This window comes from Uloborus diversus, chromosome 1, assembly GCF_026930045.1.
Source record: "Uloborus diversus isolate 005 chromosome 1, Udiv.v.3.1, whole genome shotgun sequence".
Classification (NCBI taxonomy): domain Eukaryota; kingdom Metazoa; phylum Arthropoda; class Arachnida; order Araneae; family Uloboridae; genus Uloborus; species Uloborus diversus.
The window spans coordinates 88,659,542-88,678,972 of NC_072731.1; the positions used below are offsets into that span (position 1 = coordinate 88,659,542).

At 31.9% G+C, this 19,431-nt stretch overlaps 1 protein-coding gene across 1 annotated transcript in view; it reads right to left on the reverse strand.

The window, feature by feature from the left end:
• Nucleotides 1-19,431, reverse strand: part of LOC129230057 (neuroligin-4, X-linked-like) — a 113,789-nt gene that overhangs the window by 74,242 nt on the left and 20,116 nt on the right. The window contains exon 2 of the mRNA XM_054864481.1: nucleotides 15,585-15,808. Within this exon, the coding sequence (XP_054720456.1) occupies nucleotides 15,585-15,808 (224 nt within the window). The remainder of the gene's footprint in view (nucleotides 1-15,584; nucleotides 15,809-19,431) is intronic.

Here is a 19,431-nt window from a genome sequence, read left to right on the forward strand (position 1 = left end):
GAGAAACCGGTTCCATATGCAACTGAAAAGTTCTCCGTCTTTTCAGTTGCATATGGAACTCGGCAAGGGTCCGAAAGGTGCATACGCGGAAACAACTTTTACCGAGGATGTAAACAGTCTTGTATTCACTAGAGATCAGTAGCTGCTGTTGCATCCTGGATTAGGCAACGCTTTTGCCCGTGTACTTCAAGTTTAGCACGTTCAGTGGTGGCCAGTAGCTGCTGCTACGGATTTGTGTATCTAGTTACACTAGATCTATGCTTCTATACGAGGTACTCGGTTATGACCTGATGGATGAACCCAAAACAAGGGTGAAATTGTGCTATTTGCTTGAAACTTATTGAGAGTTTGGGAGTTTTTACTTGTATGCACTCTTCTGTCTGTCATACATAAAGAAAAGATGATGTTAATATTATAAGTCAAGGAACTTAAAAAAAAGCACCATCTAACTTTCTCGCATTACTACTTGAAGCAGTTTGAGTTACAGTCAGAAAAGTTGAGTTAAAGTCATTTCTTACATTGGAGAGCATTATTTCATGTAGAATCTCTATTCTTATATACTTAAGCAAATTACTGCTGTGTTTAAAAATTTTTGCTATTCAATAACTCCGACAGTGAACTTTTATCCGCTGCATCTAGCTGGAACGACATCCAAAAAAAAAATTATCTCCTAGCTTCTCTTCTCCTATTACTTCAGACCCAACTACAAAGAAAGAAATATCGAATTTCTTCCCTTTACAATTTTATTATCAGGATTTTTTCCATCCGTAGTCTGGAAGAGGAAAAGGTGAGAAATATGCAAATGCTCTATTTGCATCAGATCAAGTTTAAGCCATCGAAGCGCAGCCGCTTCAATTTAATATCTGATTTTCTTTACTTCTTTTTAGAAGATACGTTAGCTGAGTGACGGGCTTAGGGGTGGAAAAAAGAGCATTAGATTACAGACGTTCTCTCTAGGCCTAAACTCAGTTACGGTAGTAGCGGGGATTTTATTTTCTTTTTGGAAGAGGAGAGGAAAAGGTTAAGAGTCAGCAAACAGAATAATTTAGGAGTAAATTTTAATTAATCGAGGTTTCATTTAATATTGATGTTCTGGTGGAAGTTGTACATCAAAGAATAACACAGAGAAACTTGACTGAAGCTTTGGTTTTAATGTTATTGGGGAATTTGAGAATTACAAATGCTTCATCCGTTGTTTGATTAATAAAAGTTGCTTCAGCATGTATGCTATTAAGGAATAAATAAAGAAACCTGAGTCGAAAAATCTCTCCCTTTAATACTTCAAGTTTTTTTTTCTTTTAAGCTATTTATAAAACTTAAAGTGTTATTATTTACGTAGTCTGGTATAATTATATTATATTACTAGTGGTACACGCATGGCTTTGCCCGTAATAGAAAAATTAAAAGGTCTTTTGGTTCGCCTGTATATTTAAAAATAATGTATGGTGAATTTTCTCGCCAATTGGTTTCTACCCATGTTTCGGTTCTATGTTATGATAATTTCGTATCTCGCCAATTGGCTTGTGCCCATGTTACGGTTCCACGTTAAGATAATTTCGTAATTTACTCCTCCATCTTATGATATTTTTGTTCTTAAAATTGGAATAGAAAAAGAACCACATCGAATTTTCGAAAAATCGCTTCGAGGTGCACACCCCCATGCTACAAACTAACTTTGTGCCAATTTCATGAAAATCGGCCGAATGGTCTAGGCGCTATGCGCGTTACAGAGATCCAGACATCCAGACATCCTCCAGACAGAGAGACTTTGAGCTTTATTATTAGTAAAGATTATTAGTAAAGATTAATCAAACTACCGATGAAGCTCTTGTTATCCTCAAATTCCACAATAACATTAAAACCAAAGCTTCAGCATAGTTTCTCTGTGCTATTCTTATTCTTTCAGTATTCGTTTTTCACAATATAATGGAAATGGTTAAAAACAACCACTATCAAGAAACTCTTTTTGAGGTCTTATTTCTAATATAGATAGAGATTTGGTATCTATGTGTATGAGAGGATTTTTTTCTTCAATAGCTAGGGTACAAAGTTGTTATGATTGTGGAAAGTAACTAGAGATCTTTCGGAATAAGTTTATGGCATGATCAATATGGTTACAAATTGGCATAGATGAATTGCAAAACTCTGCAAAACACACTGAAGTATAGAGACATCTGAGTCCTTCACGTAGTCCTAAATTGTAGTTTCGAAATCATAAATATGTTTGTGGTAATTTTCTTAAACTTTTACTCTTATACGCTTCACAAAAATGAGCTAATAAAGTTGAAACCAGAACCTTTTTCTGTGTCAGTCGCTTGGTGCCCCATCATAAACATGTATACTCAAATGTGCTCTTTCAGACGTTCGAACGGGGGCCTACGTGTCTATATGGTAGAAGTTTCGCTTCACATGCCGGAGGTTACGGGTTCGATTCCCGCCGGTGCCCTGGCTGTTATTTCCTCTCTATGTGCTGCACATCTTTTCTGTTATGTCTTATCTGTTAATGAAGATGTTCAACCTTTCGAAGCAATGGCACCAATCTTTCCGTAGTAGTTTAGCACGGACACGCCAACAACAACAACAACAGACGTTCGAACAATATTCATAATTCGAATAAGCTATTGATGGCACTGCAGTCTCTGGCTAATGGCGGCTCAAAGAGGTAAAACCAAGACCCACCCAATTACGTAGGACATGACCTGTCCGATGAGATATCTACCTTCTCCTTGGAGAACTGAAACGTTTTACCTTTTTGTCTTTATCTCCTGCATTCCATCGGGCAGCTTGAAATGAATATCTTAACAAATATTGTTTTACAATAACTTAATTATAGTCGCCTTTTGTTTGTACATGGCTAAATTTGAATGGAAAAAATAACTCCGGCACTAATTTTCTTTCTTCCATTTTTTGTTTGTGGATATCTACAGATAAAATTGAATTTCATGTTCACACGTATTAAAACTTATTGTAGGTTTTCCGAGGATCCTTAGTTATAAATTTAGCTCCGCTTGCATAAATGTATGCTTGAATAAAGCAAAAACCGATTTTAATACTCATCATGAACAAAGTACATTTTCTGTTTGATTGGCACGGGTGATACTCAAACGAGAAATGATGTTTGAAGCGTTTGCTGCAAAAAAAGGGGTAGCTCCATGTTTCAATTTTCTAAAGGTCCACACTGAAGCTTAAAACTAAAAATAACATTCTATTGTTTAATTATTTTTAATTTTTATAATTTCTGTATAACTCTACTCAGAAGCATATACAGGTAACTGAAGCATATACAGGTAACTACTTAAAATGTAATACAGAAAAACGTTTATGGGTGTTTCCAGCTATTATGCAGATCATTTGAAAACTTTGAAAATGTAACTACCTCTTCTTTTCACTGTAAAACTCTACATTCGTATATTAGTGGTACTTTATAAAACGTTTAAAAGATGCATAATATAAAACAGCATGTTTTTCATTGGGAGGAAGAAATCAACTTCAAAAGAACAATACAATTTTGAAGTTGATAAAACATGCAGTAGAATAATTTGACTGCTGCTTTCTCTTGAGCAAAGCTAGTTCTCAGTTTCTCACTTGCGTCAGTTCATGAAATAAATTCACGAACTTGGAATGTGTTTTCAAACATAAGCGTGTGCGAAGGACTGTGGCTTTACCCAAACACATTCTTAGAATTTGTTGGGAATGCTTTGGAATTTACCAAAATATTCTCTTTACTAAATTTCATACCCATTGGCGTACATATGCTATATTTTTCAATTTTACAACTTGCGATGTATTTTTGAACTACAGAGAAGCACCGTTTACGCGTTTCTCTTTTACACGTTTTTATCAATAATACCTTTTTAAAAGTGGTTACTATAGAGTCTAATACGTATTAATGTACACCTATTTTCCTTTTTTTTTTTTTTCATTTATGCACTATCTTCGGGCAGTTTCTTCAAAAAACGTATAAACAATGCTTGATTGTAATTTGACTTCCCTAAGTTTTTCTTACAATGTATGTAAACTTCTGATGATTCGAAGGTTTAATTGCTTTCTGAAATTCATTTCATTCAAATATTGTTAGCACTTTAGCACTATTAATGTTTAACCATAATGGTCAGGTTTAAGTTATAAGATTACAAGGTAAAATTTTCCTATGTAATTGAAACCGTATCTTGTATATATTCCAGAGCTAAATTAAATCTATTTTTCTGTAAACTTGATAATTCAAAGACTTGAAGTCTCATTGTTCTGCATTTTAAAATCAGTTTTGCCTTCTCCTTGTTACTTGTTGGGTATCAGACTGATTTCATTTTCTTGTAGATTTAAACTGTCTATCCTGAAGTAATCTTATGATGGGTTCTTTAGACGATTTTCATGTTGACAAACACATAATTGAAGCATGCCGTTTAAGACTAGTTTGCGTTGTGAACTTGTTTTATAATTTACACTACTTGAATGATTTTATCTTATTTTCCTGCATGTGGTATGTAAGACTTGAACTAGTTTACACTTCGTCTAAAAAGTCTCTTTTTAGAACCCACTAAACGATAATGACTTAAAAGTTGCCTACATTTCATTGACGAATACTTTTTTGTACTGTGCAGTACCGTTTTATTATTATTATTATTTTGATGTAATTTATGGTTTTGTATTTATTAAAAAGATTGACAGCTAAAAATTATCTTTAAAAAGGACCATTTAATAATGAATTGTGCCACGAGAATAGCATTTTAACCGCAGGAGATAGCCACGTTCCATCTCTTAAACAGACATTACAACCATCAATTCTGTATGTAAAAACCAAAATATAAATTATAAAGTAAATTCTTGTCGCCTATTTTAAAGAATAGAAAACTAAAACTGACTCTCACATTTAAACTATGATTAACAAAGTAATAATAAAATTTTATTGAAAATAGTTAGATACGATGAATGACTTCGCTTTGAATAGAAAATATCTAATTCCCACCTTCATTTCCTAAACATTTTTTAATCCTCTACCATAAGTTCTGAGCAACCTTTTTGGGCAATTCAGGGAATATTGCTGAGATTTAAGAGATGGCAACTTTGAGCTCTTGCAATGTTTTCGAATTACTTTGGTGGATTTAGTCTTGAAATGTAACCAGAGAAAAAAATGGAAATTGCAGGACTGGCATACAGAAGTTATATTTTTACTGAGTAACATGAGTTTACACTATAGATGAATTGCCATTTTTTTAAATAGAAACAACTCTGTAGATAGAGCCACCGTAGAGAAATTGGTTATCGCGTTTTGCTGTTAACCGAAATGATGGTGGTGCAATTGCACCCTGGAGAATAATATACTTTTTAGATTTTGTATTTGGTGCAGTTTTTGTTTTAGGTGCTCTACCTACTTGATAATGTGTTTATATACTGCAATCAAGTTATACTTTGAACTTGTTTAAAATATTTCACAAATGTGCTTCAATTGAAAAAAAATGGACTGGCAAATAGAAGCTATGCTTTAGTTAAATAATTAACCTTACAATGTTTGAAAATTATAGTCAAAAATTTATAACATGAAAACGGTTAATGATAAAAAACAAACTCTTGCAGAAAATTCCTGTAGTTGGTAGTCCCCCCCCCCCCCTAGAAGTACAAATTTTTGTTTAGAAGTTTCTCAATAGATGGCGCTGTAGGTAAAGAGCCTTTTTAAGTCCAAGAACAAGGATAAAAATATTGCTGAGTAATTTTGTTTTTTAAAACATGTTTCAAAAAATTATGATATAATTTTTTTTGTCTTTCTTTGAGTAATGGTCTTACGATCTGCAGCGCTATATTTCGGAAAATTCTTGAACCAAAATTTGGAACTCTGGGGACAAAACTTATGGCCCACCACATGAATTTTCTGCAAGAATTATTATTATTATTATTTTTTTTTATCATTAACCGTTCTCCTGCTATGAAGTTTTGGAATACAGTTAATCTATTTCAGGAGACTCTGTATATTTAGTTGATATTATACATATACGATACTATACAGTTAATTGTTGCTAAAATATTCTTTAAACATAGTTTACTGTGTAATGGTACAAAATAGTAGAGCGTAACATCAAATCGATTCATATTAACATATTTTAAAATGTTTTACATTAATTTAATATTTTTTATCTAACAATTTATGTATCGTGCGTAAGACATAAACATGTTATGGTTTCTTGTACTAAGTGACTGTTACAGTTTGTATTTCAAGTTTTTGAATAGGCGTAAGGAGAAATATACAAATATAGGGAACTTTAAAAGTTCTTGAAGAAGTTAAAGTTGAAAATGTTGAGCAAAAATTAATCATTAAGCAATTTCATATTACAATTAAAAATCAAGTTAAATTTTTCATCGTGTAGTTCTGCAGCATTATAAACATTAAGGAGCAGAGTAAATCATTCTTTTGCGATTAAAAACCTTCCTTTGCACTAAAGACATTATGTTTAATAAATTTTCTAAAAATAGTTAAAACAAATAGTTCAGTTAACACGAGTTTTAAAAAGTTGAAACATTTGCTGTTTCAGTACATTCTTTTTTTTTATTCTTTCTTTTTAAGTAAAAGATCCAAAGCATTAGTAACATAGCTTTTTATTGTTCATACTTTTTTTAAAAGCTTAACATTTTTAAGTTTTTGCTTATACATTTTTAACTCTATTATGGTAAAAACAAGTTAATATTTTCTTTAAACGAAAATCTTGTAGCAATTCTAATAATAAAAGACGAAAGTAAGTATGTAGAAAATGAACATTTTTTTAATGTGTTTTATACAGTGAAATTACTTTCGTTTAGAAGAAAAAAAAAGAAGAAAATAATTTTGTTTTCCTGATATTTTAAATATTAAAATGTATGTGCAGCCATAATGAAAAATGAAGCATTTTGAAGTGTTTCTAATGCAAATGAATAAAAACTATTGACTGAAAGAAAATGCTGTAAACATTTTTCATTCTCAAATTATTCTACTGTTTTCTCTCATCGCGATCAATAAACGATTCTCACCGAAAAGAATTCCTGGTAACGAAAGATTTGCCGACAATTTCTTTAATGGTTTCACAAATTTAACAAAGGAACTTTCCGATTAAATGTTCGTTTTTCCCTTATCACCCATAAGGATAGAGTTTTGCTTAAAACTACGACTTAATCAGTTTGAGTCACCATTAGTGGAAATTGACTTCTTCGAAAATCGAAATCAAGAATAAATAATATTAATTCCAGGAATGATTTGAATAGTAATTCATTAAAGTGTTCAATTTAAACAGTTGATGCTTTCGTAACCAAAATTTTAGTTTGGTTATATTTTTTAAATTAATTGTTATTTCAAAAAATATACTTTTACTAGCTATGCTTCTGCAGGCAAATAACATTAGAACAGTCTGTGTTTTTCTGTAAAGGTATCCAAGCACGTTCTTAGTCCTTTTGTAGAAAAACTAAGATTATAAGAGATTTGAATACATTATTAATGTAGTTGTAGAATAAATTTATAATTCACTAGATTGAAAAACAAAATGTTTCCATAAATATTTTAAAACTAACTATTTGTTGAATTTGATTTTTTTTTTTTTTGGAAAACATGAAAAACGCAGTTTATTATTATTTTTTAACTCAAAAGAAACAAGTGACAAAATTACAAGTGTGTAAACGATACAAGTGAATATGCGAAGGAATTTAAGGACTTACTGTTCATATGTTTTAGAGCGTATCGAAGCCTTTTCTGCAAGATTCTAGGCAAATTTACTACGTTTACGTTCCAGGAGCAGATAACTAATAAAATATTACACTTATGATTTACATTTTGGTATATTCTCTGCCTCTCTTCCTTCCTCAAATAAAATTTAGGAAATTTTCTTAAATGTGTGACCATAATATTTTGAGGAATAATTTTTGAAGTGGACATTTTTTTTTAAGCGAAATAAATTTTTAGCACTATTTTCATTCTTTTACAAAATAGAGTCGTCTGAAAGAGTGCGCTCTCCTTTGTTTTTCAGCATTATGTTGGTTAGAGTGGAAGCCCTACCATGGCAGCTCAGTATTTTTTGCCAGTGTACTGTGTGTAACAGCAGTGTCGCCATTACGAAAGGAGAACAAGTCTCCTGAGGAATCAAGTATTCCTACACTCCCCTACACTAGGGTGGAGAGAAAAAAAGAAAGAAAAAAAAAAAAAAAACAAGGAGTCGCTAGAGTGAGGAAACTTTGCAATTGGTAAATATTAAAAAAATAAAAACGAAACATTGAGTCGAAAAATATCTTCTAATTGCGCAACAAACCTGAAAGCGCGGAAACAAAAGAGGAATTTCACGGTTTCTTTGCGATCTTTTTTACACTTTTGCGACAATTTTTTTTCTTATGCTGTTGGACATAATAGATGCCATTTGTGAAGATTTAAAAAATAAATGCGAGTTATTGCAATCGGATTGTATCTTGTAGTCCGTCAAAAAGCATGAAATTTCAAAAAAAAGTAGCGTTTTTTAATTTAAGATAAAATACTTCAATCGATTTTTTTATTTCATGCAACGGTATTATCTATCCAAGAAAAGTAATTAATCTTTCTATATACAGTTTAATTTTAGATTTCTCTAATCCATTAGTATTGACAAAAAATGCTTTTGAAAAAATAAATAAATAAATAAATCATAAATTTTAAAATACATTAACACAAATTTAAGGATCCGTAACAGTTGTTCTGAAGACTTATTTCCTGTTTAAGAAGTAGTGTACACCTCAGTTTCAACCTGAGGGGCAGGGCGTGAGTAGAAAATGAAATTTTTATTTTCGAGTTGCTATCGAGTACGGAAGTTCTGATTGGTGATTATTAAACTGAACCAAAACATGCTGAAACTGAAAAATACTGCGCAACGACCATTGAAAATTGGGAAAAAAATGTGCAAAAAAAAAAAAAAGATAGGGATTTAATCAGAAGACACTTTCGAGAAGATATCTTATAATCTTTCTTTAAAGTCAAGAGACTTTATCAAAAAAAAAAAAAAAAAAAATGGAATTTTGAAAGTAACAGCTTACTAATGTGTTTAATGCAGCATGGTTTTCATGGTTAAAATGCTAATCAAACTGCGAACTATCAGTTTCTTCCGTAACAAGTTGTTTTCCAGAATTATACGCAATTTAATTTCGCTGCGGAGACTTAATAAGTGCTAAAAATGTGCTTTAAATTTACAAATTTGCTAAAATATAGCACATTTTAGACATTTTTATATGATTTTTTCAATTTTGAAAAGTATTTGTAAGCAGAAAAAGTAATTGTTTTTCTCAAATAGTTGGTTGTATCTTTTGTAACGTTTTTGTATTAACGTAATTTAAAAAACACTAAAGTAAATGTTTTTAATGATTACAAGGAAACGGTCAATTTTTTTCAAATTTCAGGCTTATTGCGGAATAGAAAAATACTATCCGATGTCATTCTTTCTTTTTTTTTTGGTCCTCCTCAATGGCAAATTTTCCTTGCTATGCCGTCTCGAAAAAAAAAAAAAAGATTGATTTTTTTTGCCACCCTATTACATACGTATCGCAATAAAAACCAATGCCATGTAAGTTTCCTGAATGCAAAATATCTTAATGATGGTTTTGAAATCTTTGCGTACCTGAAAAAATATTTTCTAACAACAAATACAAGAAAAGAAGAAATAAATCACGAAGCTCAAATAATTTTATTTTTATCATTAACTAGTATCTTCCTTTAGTCAAATACACAATAAAAGATAAATTCTAATTTTTCTGATGAGTAAATGAAAGCTTTTCGAAAACAAAACTTTCAGAAACATCAGCAAAACTCAAAAGATTTGCCAACCTGTTTCCTCCGATCCGTCATGCTTCAATTCGGATTTTGATTTTCTCTTCTGTGGTTTATTCAGTCATGCGCAAAACCTGTTACCCGAAGAGTGAAGTCAAATATTTAAACCTTACTTTTTGAAAGTAAAATCACGAAACGTAAGACAGCTGAGATAAGTTAAGAGAAGTGAAATAATGCTGTATAAAGATCTTTCCCTTTACTTCCACGCTTCCAAAGATTTGTCTTTGTAGAAAAAGTTGTCCAGAATGTTTGATGGCTTTACTCTATCGCCTATCATTTAAAGGCTAGGATTTTTTTTTTTAATTTTTTGAAATTGAGGTTACAATAAAAAATAAAATACTAGTGTTTCAGAATTTGTATATAACTTTATCACTTATGAAGAAATTACAGAAACGAGAAGACAAAACAAATACTATCCATCTCTCCTCCCCCCTTAAAATTTGATCAAAACTAATAATACGCAATCAAGTTGGAAATCTTGACTCTCCTTTTTTCAAGATAATACACAAATCATACGCATAAAAATGTTTCATCATTTTTTTTTTTAATTTTTAGAAAGCATCAATAGCGGTTCCGGTTGCTACAAGTAACAGTGATTGATCCCATTGCAAACTCAATTTGGTGTATTTGATGGACGATCAAACAGTATGTTACAACTATTGTCTGCGTTATGATAGTGTTAAAACTGCATTTTAAATTTACGAAATTTATTTTGTGAAAAGAGAAAACGTACCTTAAAGTGCAAAATAAATACACTTTTTAGATGAAAAGAAAAAAAAATAAAGACGCTAAAAACTCCTAAAAAACAAATTTTGTTGTAAAGTCACCATAGAAATAAAATTTTGGTATTACAGAGAAACATATTATTCATCAATCACTTTTGAATATTATACACATTGTGTTTATTATTCAGTTATTTGCATAAAATTTTAAACATATGTGTTACTGTGCATATCGTCTTCGTTCTCAAGAAGAAAAATTATCGGCTTATGGTAAATAAAATAAATAGCGACTCCTGATTCTAAATGTTCTAAGAACCGTTTGAAAACTGCATCAGTTGTTGTCCCATGACGTATTATTTTTAACATTCTGAACAGTCAATTAACCATCATAATTTCTGTCACGACACGCTCTTGTTATTTTTGAACCTGTCTAAAGCATATTCACTGCAAAGTTGCCAATATTATTGATGAAAATAGAAACGCGAAAACAGTAAAATATACTTATGCTTTATTCATTTTTAATGAAGAAAACAGAGTATAAACAACGGAAACACTAAACAATACTCGAAATAGGTTGGTTATATACAAGTGTTTCAACGGATACTGTGTTGATAAACAAGAGCTGTACTCAGTGATCGACACACCGCCTCAACGCAATGTACGCAACCCCGGCTGACGAGAAAGAAAGTAAACGAGAAGAACGCATGTTTGTGCGACTTTTCGTCACAAAAAACAACTATGTTACTTCTACTTCCGTCACACGAATGTTTTCGGGGCAAAATTTCAAAGCACTCACATGCAGATAGTTACTTCAAAAATTTCCGACACTAAATCAGAATTACAATTAACTCTCTTTTCAACACTAAGCTTATTGATGAAAATATGTCTGGTAAAGAGCGTTTGCTTTAATTCTTGATGAAAACGTGAAAAATGTCCATGCAATTTGCTTTTTTCCCCCTTGAAACCCTTTATGTTTTTTTTTTTTTGAATGCAATAGATAACTATGAGGATTAGCTTTGTAGGTCATGTGCTAGATGGTTCCCATCGAATATGAGTCGTTTTTTAGTGCGGTTATTACTGCTATAAACATTTAAATTATTTTGTTATTTCTATAAAGGGTATACTGTCCATTATTTCAAGACGTGTGGGTGTGTATTTATAAACATTTTAATATATTTTCTTCACGTTCTTAATACTATAGACTGATTACATGTTTTTTTTTTTCTTAACAACGACAATAATTGAAATAAAATTTCATCATAGTCCAGTATACTCAACAAATCACAATCCTCTTGATGAGAGTACTTTTTGATGGTGGACAAAATGACATCCAATCTTAAATAGATTTTCAACGCGATGGTGAGTGTAGGTTTATTAAATTGTTTAGAACCAATGAAACTCCGTGACAATATTTTTGTGGTTGTCGCAATTCGATTATGTGATATTACATCGCGGTAAATGCGTTACATACAATTAAATGGACTACAGCAGCATGGTACAGCAAAACACATATCCAACAGACATCGTTTTTGTCCGAAATTGTGCAAAAACACATCATAAAAAAAGAGAAATATATTTCGGAAGGTAATAAAGTTAATGCGGATCTTTTTCTAACTGTCCACAATTTCTTAATTTTAGTAAAACCAACTGAAGCGGAGCCACAGCACGTGTTTTCATCAAGCGCATTATTTGCAGAGTAAAAATCCTTTACCATCCCAATTCGAGCGGCGTACTTTTGCTTATAAAACGATAGTTGCTAATTAGGATCTGACTTTGTAGTTCTTTACAATTGTTGTACGGAATTCAAGAAGACTACTAATTCAAGTAATAGAAGCAGTCCATTCTAAAAAGCACTATTTTTTCTGTCATAAAAATTTCATTTTTTGAAAAATAAAGTCAATCCCCCGGGATCCCGCGGGATTGGAAACCCTACTAGAGACATAATGGATAGACTGAAAAGGATAAAGAACGTTTATCTACAGCGTTCGCGCTATGGCACTGGAGCTTTACTACTCATTCTGCGCTGGAATATTTATGGTCATTCTAATCTAAACATGCTTCAAAAAAAAAAAAAAAAAAAAGATTTGGCGCCCCCCCCCCCCCAAAAAAAAAGAACTACTAGTATAGTTTGCAGGAAATCATTTTTATCAACATTTTTATTTATGATGAAATCTCATTTACATATGTTTCGGATTTCTTATATGATGTTTAATATGCTAAACGAACATTATTCACGACAATTTCATACTTTTTTAACGTTTTGCACAAAACTTACTCAGAAGCTCGTAAGTTTACGATTTCTGTATTTTCTACGTGGAAAACAATTTAGAATTTTCTTTTTGTTTCAAAGATTTCCTCTTTTACTGAATTGGTGAGTTTCAAAACATATGTAACATTTATAATAAACGTAGAAGATTGTCGTTGATGTTTTCTAGTAAAGTTTATTAAAACCGTTTATGTCTTCAATGTTGTTTCCTATCTATTGCAGGTTTTTTTAAACTTCTTTTATCATTGCAATATAATAATTCCTTTTTGAATAAGAGAGAAAAAAATATCAGAGAGAGAGAGAGAGAGAGATTTGTGAAGAATATTGTCCATAAACATTTAGCTTAATTCAAAAGCATCAAATAAACTTTAAAACTATCCATCAACAATTTTAGCATTGTCTGCAGAAATCACAATATTTCGCAAAAGCGCAGTTAAATTATATCTGGCTCGATCGCAAAACAAACAAACTCTGTAAACACACACAAACTCAAATCAAGAATATCCAAAGACTGCGAGTGCTTTAGCTAATGGAAATTGCTTTAAACAGTAGAGAAATTCAAAGAAGCATGTTTTGTATGATCAATTTCCTCTTTTCTTCCCTCATCCTCTCTTGAGCTTTTATAGGGCGCTCGATGAGGCGTCAAACCTTTGTTGGATGTGAAGAGTGAAAGCAAATATTTGACCATCGCAGCTTGAATTTAGGTGATTTCGAAGAAAGAGCTGCTAGAGATAAGTTGAGATGCGTGAAAAGCTGCTTTTCAGAGTACGGATTTTGAGACAGTCACAAAAGAAGTTTATATTAAGCCTGGTTGCTCAGAAACCTCAATGGAAATTGTTTTAAAGATAATCTAATTTATTTGGAAATAGTTTTATTATGTAAGAGGAGTTGTTATTTAACCCTTTGAAGCAGAATTTGCAATAAAAACATTTTTCATACTTTTTTCATTATTTTGTATTAATTTAGATCAAAATAAGTGAAAAATATGTTTTTTAGAAATTTAATATTTTTTCGTTATGAAATACAGCATGGGACACCGGTGTCCCTTTCTGCGTTAAGGGTAAAGTCTTATTGGGACGCCCGTGCCCCTTTCTGCGTCAAAGATTTAAATTTTACTGGTCAATGATGTTCCAGTCTTCACCATGGAAGCAAAAAAAAGCATAAAAATTTTACTACCTAAGTTTGAGGACAAAAAGGAACCACCAAACATAAATAATTTCTATACATACCATTTATTTTTCATGGAATTCCTTGAAACAATTTCTGCTTGTGGTAAGGCAGAAATGCATATTACAAAAAGTGCAAAAAATATTTGTTCTGTTCTCAACTTTTTTTTCCGAACAGTTTTTGCATCTCTTTCTCACCTCTGAAGTATCTGGTAAGTGTCTCTTGGAACTTTCATTGTGTGCACTGAGTTGTTGAGACATGCGATGACGGTTTGAATATGAATGTAAGTTGTGTTTCCGGCTCGAAAAATCCCCTATCAATGCGAGTGCAATTTTTCGCCGAAAGGTGATACTCTTCTCTTTTGTTGAGGGATTCAACTTTTGGAAAATAACGTAAGCGTTATTCACCGCTATGTCCAATATGTCATGAAATGGGCGCAAATAGTACTTATACCTTGAGCCTCTATCGATTCCATATGAAACTTTCTTTTGGTCCATAATGTCCACACCACCCATGAAATTGTTATAGTCATTTATGACTGCTGGGCATGTTACACTTTTTTTTTCCACTTTTCCTTTTTCTCTGCGCTTGACTGTCACAATTTCATCGGGTCTTCTCATCGTACTAAGGAGCAAGACAGACCTATTATCCATCCATTTTACGACGTATATTCCTTCGGCTTGCCTGCAGTCGATTTCGCCTCGATTCATTTCTCTGTCTTTTTTCAAATCTATCGGTAAATCTTTTCGATCACACCGAATGGTACCGCAAGCAAATACTTTGTTCTCTTTGAGAACCTTTAGCAGCTCAAAACTCGTAAAAAAATTGTCAAAGAACAATTTGGCACATGTGCCATTCAACTTTTCAGATAGCTGAAGAACAACAGATGCACCAAGCCCATATTCAGCTTCTTTTTTCTTTCCAGTGTACATATCAAACTCGTACAAATATCCGTTCTTTGATCCACACCGAGACCACATTTTGAATCCCCATCGAATTGGCTTATTTTTTACATATTGGCGCATAATATTATGGCCTCTAAATTTGATCATATGTTCGTCAATAGACATACATTCCTCCGGCTCAACTGCCTCCTGAACAGCTTTATTGAAATGCTCTATCAACGGGCGAATTTTAAATGCTCTGTCACGATTTTCGTCATCTATATTGGGAGTATTCTTCTCATTATCATTAAAATGCAAAAACCTTCTTATTTCAGTAAATCTTTCATAAGTCATTGTTCTTGCAATCAGTGAAACTCTCAAATCTTCGTCAGTGGACCAATAATCTCTTAAATTAGGAAGGACGTGATACCCCATAACATAACATATTCCTAGATATGCATATATCTCCTGGGATGAAGTTTCAAATAGTTCACCCTTCTGATGAGCATACAGATTTGTTTGGGGGACAATTATTTCTTCAACTAAAGATTTTAAGTTAGAAACTGCGAGAAATGTATCTGCTTCTGATGAGTGTTCAGTCAGAGACAGTAATTTTAATTTGCACCATTCTATTTCGATGTCAGGTTTCGGTAAAAAAACGGGATCTATTTCTTTTGACCAAACAACCTTCTTTTCTTCTTTCTTCCTTCTCTTATAGCTTCTGTTTTGTTTTTTTCCTCTCTTGCAACTTGGTTTTTGAAACGTAGCATTCCTTTTCCTCTTTGATGCTCTTTCCACATCTTTTTCCGTCTCTGGCACTACCTCCACTTCTTCATTTTCAGTAGTATTTTTCACTTTTGCACCATCAATAATGACAAGAGTTTTTTCATGATCACCATTATCTAAATTAACGATATCGCTTTCCAAAAACTCGGTATCTTCATCATCTAAATCATCACATTCACTGCCACTGCTTTCCGCAAACAATATTGCATTAATTTGTTCTTGTGTTAGTTCAAAATGCCTTGAACGACGATATTTACTGCACGCCATTTTAGCTGTTTACAGAAAATTCGCTGAACACAGAATGCTGATCAACCTACCTGCAAATGCTCAAATTGCAAATACTAACCTCAAATGTGACCTTCAAATCCTTTATCAGGAGCCATTGTAACAGAAAGAGACTATTCTTGCCTATTGTATCCCTGAATAGAAGGAATGAATACTATCTCCCAAACTATTTCACACGTGCTCGCTCGCAGGGCGGTCTGGTAGCTTATCGCAGATAGGGACGCATGTGTCCCTTGGGAAGTCTGGCCTCGTGGCTCAGTTCTAAACAATAATTTTTTGAAATCACACTACTTTTCAGTTACTTAGATCTACATGAAACAGTAATTCATTCTTGAAATTTCTTTAGATTAAGAAATCAATTATTGACAAATTTTTAAATGTGAGTGAAAAAAAAAATTCATACTACATTTTTTGAATTTTTTATTCAAGTACAAAAAAAATTCCGATTACTTAAAAAAATTTTAAGAGTAATAATTAGACTGTTTTTTATTATTAAAAAATATAAAATTATATTTTAACGTATAAATAGAGCGTCAGAAAAATTATGTATAAAAGGGACACCGGTGTCCCATCTGCGTCAAAGGGTTAAGAAAGTCATGGTTATAGGTGAAAAAAAATTCCTTAAATTACTTTTCGTTTCGATAACAGTGTTTTTAAGAGTATTATTTTGCGTGAGTTAAGATTTTTTTTTTCTTTTTGTGGAGAAATAAATATTGGCGAGTATGTTGCTAAAATATATCTACTCTAACGAGAGCAGTGTCTTTTATGTTAGGATTATTCTTTCTCTTTTTTTCTGGTGAAATATCAGTACCTTAGAAGCAGACTATCGTAAGTCCAAAAATTGCGATGTTCTGCTTATTAGTGCACTGCATGTAGAATCTTAATCTGCATCGAACCATATGAAAGTAATTCTTTTAAAAAAAGTTTGGTAATTATTAACCAGTTTTAAAAGCGAGCAAGTCCCATTCTTTAAATGTACTAGGCAAACGTTTTCCCTCTCTTCTGTAAAGAAGCGGTTATATGACATACGTTAATCTGGCTCTGAGGTACAAATATTACAAATGTATGTTTTTAAGGAATTCTTGTAAGTGTAAAATATACTATGCGCAAAATGACTTAGATTTTTCCTATATTATTTTTCTTGAACGAACTGTACTGAACGAACTGTTGTGCACAAGACACAACTACCTTTTAGTTGTGTCTTGAGCACTGGATCAGTTGAGTCAAAATTAGTTTTCTTTTTGTTTTCAAATATGTCCTAAAAATAAATTAAGCCAAAGTACAAATATACTAATGATTAAGGAGAAGAATTGATTTTTCTTGGTAAACAAAAGTAGAACTATGCTTGAGAAAAGCTTAGTACAGTGATTGGCTACCTTATTTTGAAATATTCAATCTCATGCAGAGCTGAAGAAATATAACCTAACTCTTAGCGTCGAGAAGAGCGTGGTATGGGTCATAATGACATCTAATTTGGTTGGAAGACACTCCAAATCATGTGCTAAACATTTACTGACATAAATAAGAACAAAAAACACGCAAAAGAGCTTTATACGTCAGCGCCATTCTACCACTGTAAAAAAGCTCGCCTGAAACGTTTGTCATCTCTAAATTACAGTAACATAAACATCTTCATGTTGCAAGATTTATAGTAGATGTTGCATCCTTCTATATGTGCAAGTATCAAGAAAATAGAAAAAATAATGTTTAACACGTTGAAATAGTTTCAATTTTCATTCTTACCATTAGTTGAATATAATTTTTTTATTGAATTATTTATACATATTTAAACCGTTTGTACACAAGCTATTAATGAAAGCATCAAGAATATTTTGCTTTGGAACAAGAAGGATAACATAACGTGTCCAGCTTCAAAATAACAGTAGTTGCTGAAATAGTACAGCAATATATGAGATTAGTTTATCTTTCATAAAATACAAAATTCCTTAATAATATCGTTTTTGTTTGTGTCCGAACATTTTCTGTGCTGTATATCGTCCACTCTCTTACTGCCATTTGAAAATAAAAAAACACATTGCATCTGGTAACACCTTAAAGAAAACCAGGCAATAAAACTTTAATTTAGACAATCTTACATCTACTGTCAATAAATAATGTAAGTCTTGATCCTTTTATCGGATAGTTAATTTAAGTCATTTAAAGTCTATATGCGGTGCTACTTTTACATTCTGGATTTTAAAAGTATTTTTAAAAGCCAGTTTTTGAAAGCAGGCTCATTTATGAAATTAGTATGGATTTGTCTACGTTAATATTTTGTTGAGTGCATGAGGTCAATACTTTTTCAGGATTTTATTAGATTTTTATTAGATAATTAATGGAATAACCGTTTAATGAGTGACTTAATATTTCATGAAATACTTTTCAGCGGATGTTTAAATTTCCGTACTACACAGTTATCGTTCAGCTTTCTTTCTATATAAAAAAGTGAAAAGAAAACGAAAAAAAAAACATATTAATCGTATTTTTCTTCCCTTAAAAAAATGAAACACAAATTTTGAAACTGAATTTTTTTATATTGCACCCTGTTTTTCAATTATCTACTGCATTTATTTTCTTTTGTTTGCATTGTTAAAACAAATATATGATCCTTAATTAAAAAACTAACCTATGGCATATTGTTCCTTGACAGAAATTAAATAGTCTGTGGTTTGTGTGCCAAAAAAGAGAAATATGAATATTGCTTCAAAACTACTGTCTTCTAATTTTCTTGTAATGAAAAGAGGTACTTGCATTTTAATTAAACATTTGTGGAATTTTGGATTTCTTTAAATTAAATTCATTTTTTCGTGCAATACAAAACCGTATATTAATTAAAACGTTTCTTTCAAACCATATTATTTTTTCAATCCATTCAATCTCCCTGTTTGTGGGATTTTTTTTTAAGTTCTAAAGATCCTTTTACCAAAGAGTATATTCTGAAACAGGAGTGAGTTCAATTATAATTTTTTTATTCTTATCTTTTTCTTCAAATACTAACTTCAAAATTATCTAATAATTATTTTAAAGTATTGTTTGAGCCTCGGGCAATTATTGATCTGTGGGGTTTTTCTTCTTATCATGTCTAAAAACTTACTTAAGATACAGGTCTTTTGAACCATTCAGAGCTTCTCCCCCCCCCCCCAGCTGCTCGTCGTGTTTCATGAAATAAAAGTTTCAATGATTAAACATAGTTGAGCGTAAAAACAAAAGTATAAATACATAACGTAATGAAATTTAATAATCAATAACATTCATTTTCCAAAGCAGATGCAAAAAGGCCACAGCCTTTTGTAGACCTTGTGAGATCTATCGATTTGGCAACGTATCTAAAACGTGCCCATTAAGGCATGTATGTTAAAGACACATATCCAAATGTTGAATCTCGGTCCCCCTATAGATAAAACCCATGAATGCTGATGACGTTATGCAGAAAATCTCTACACTCCATGTTTGGACCATGGGTTTGAAACCCGCAACCAAAAGCCTAATTGCTTTTTTAGGTCCCAAAAATTATAACTTTTC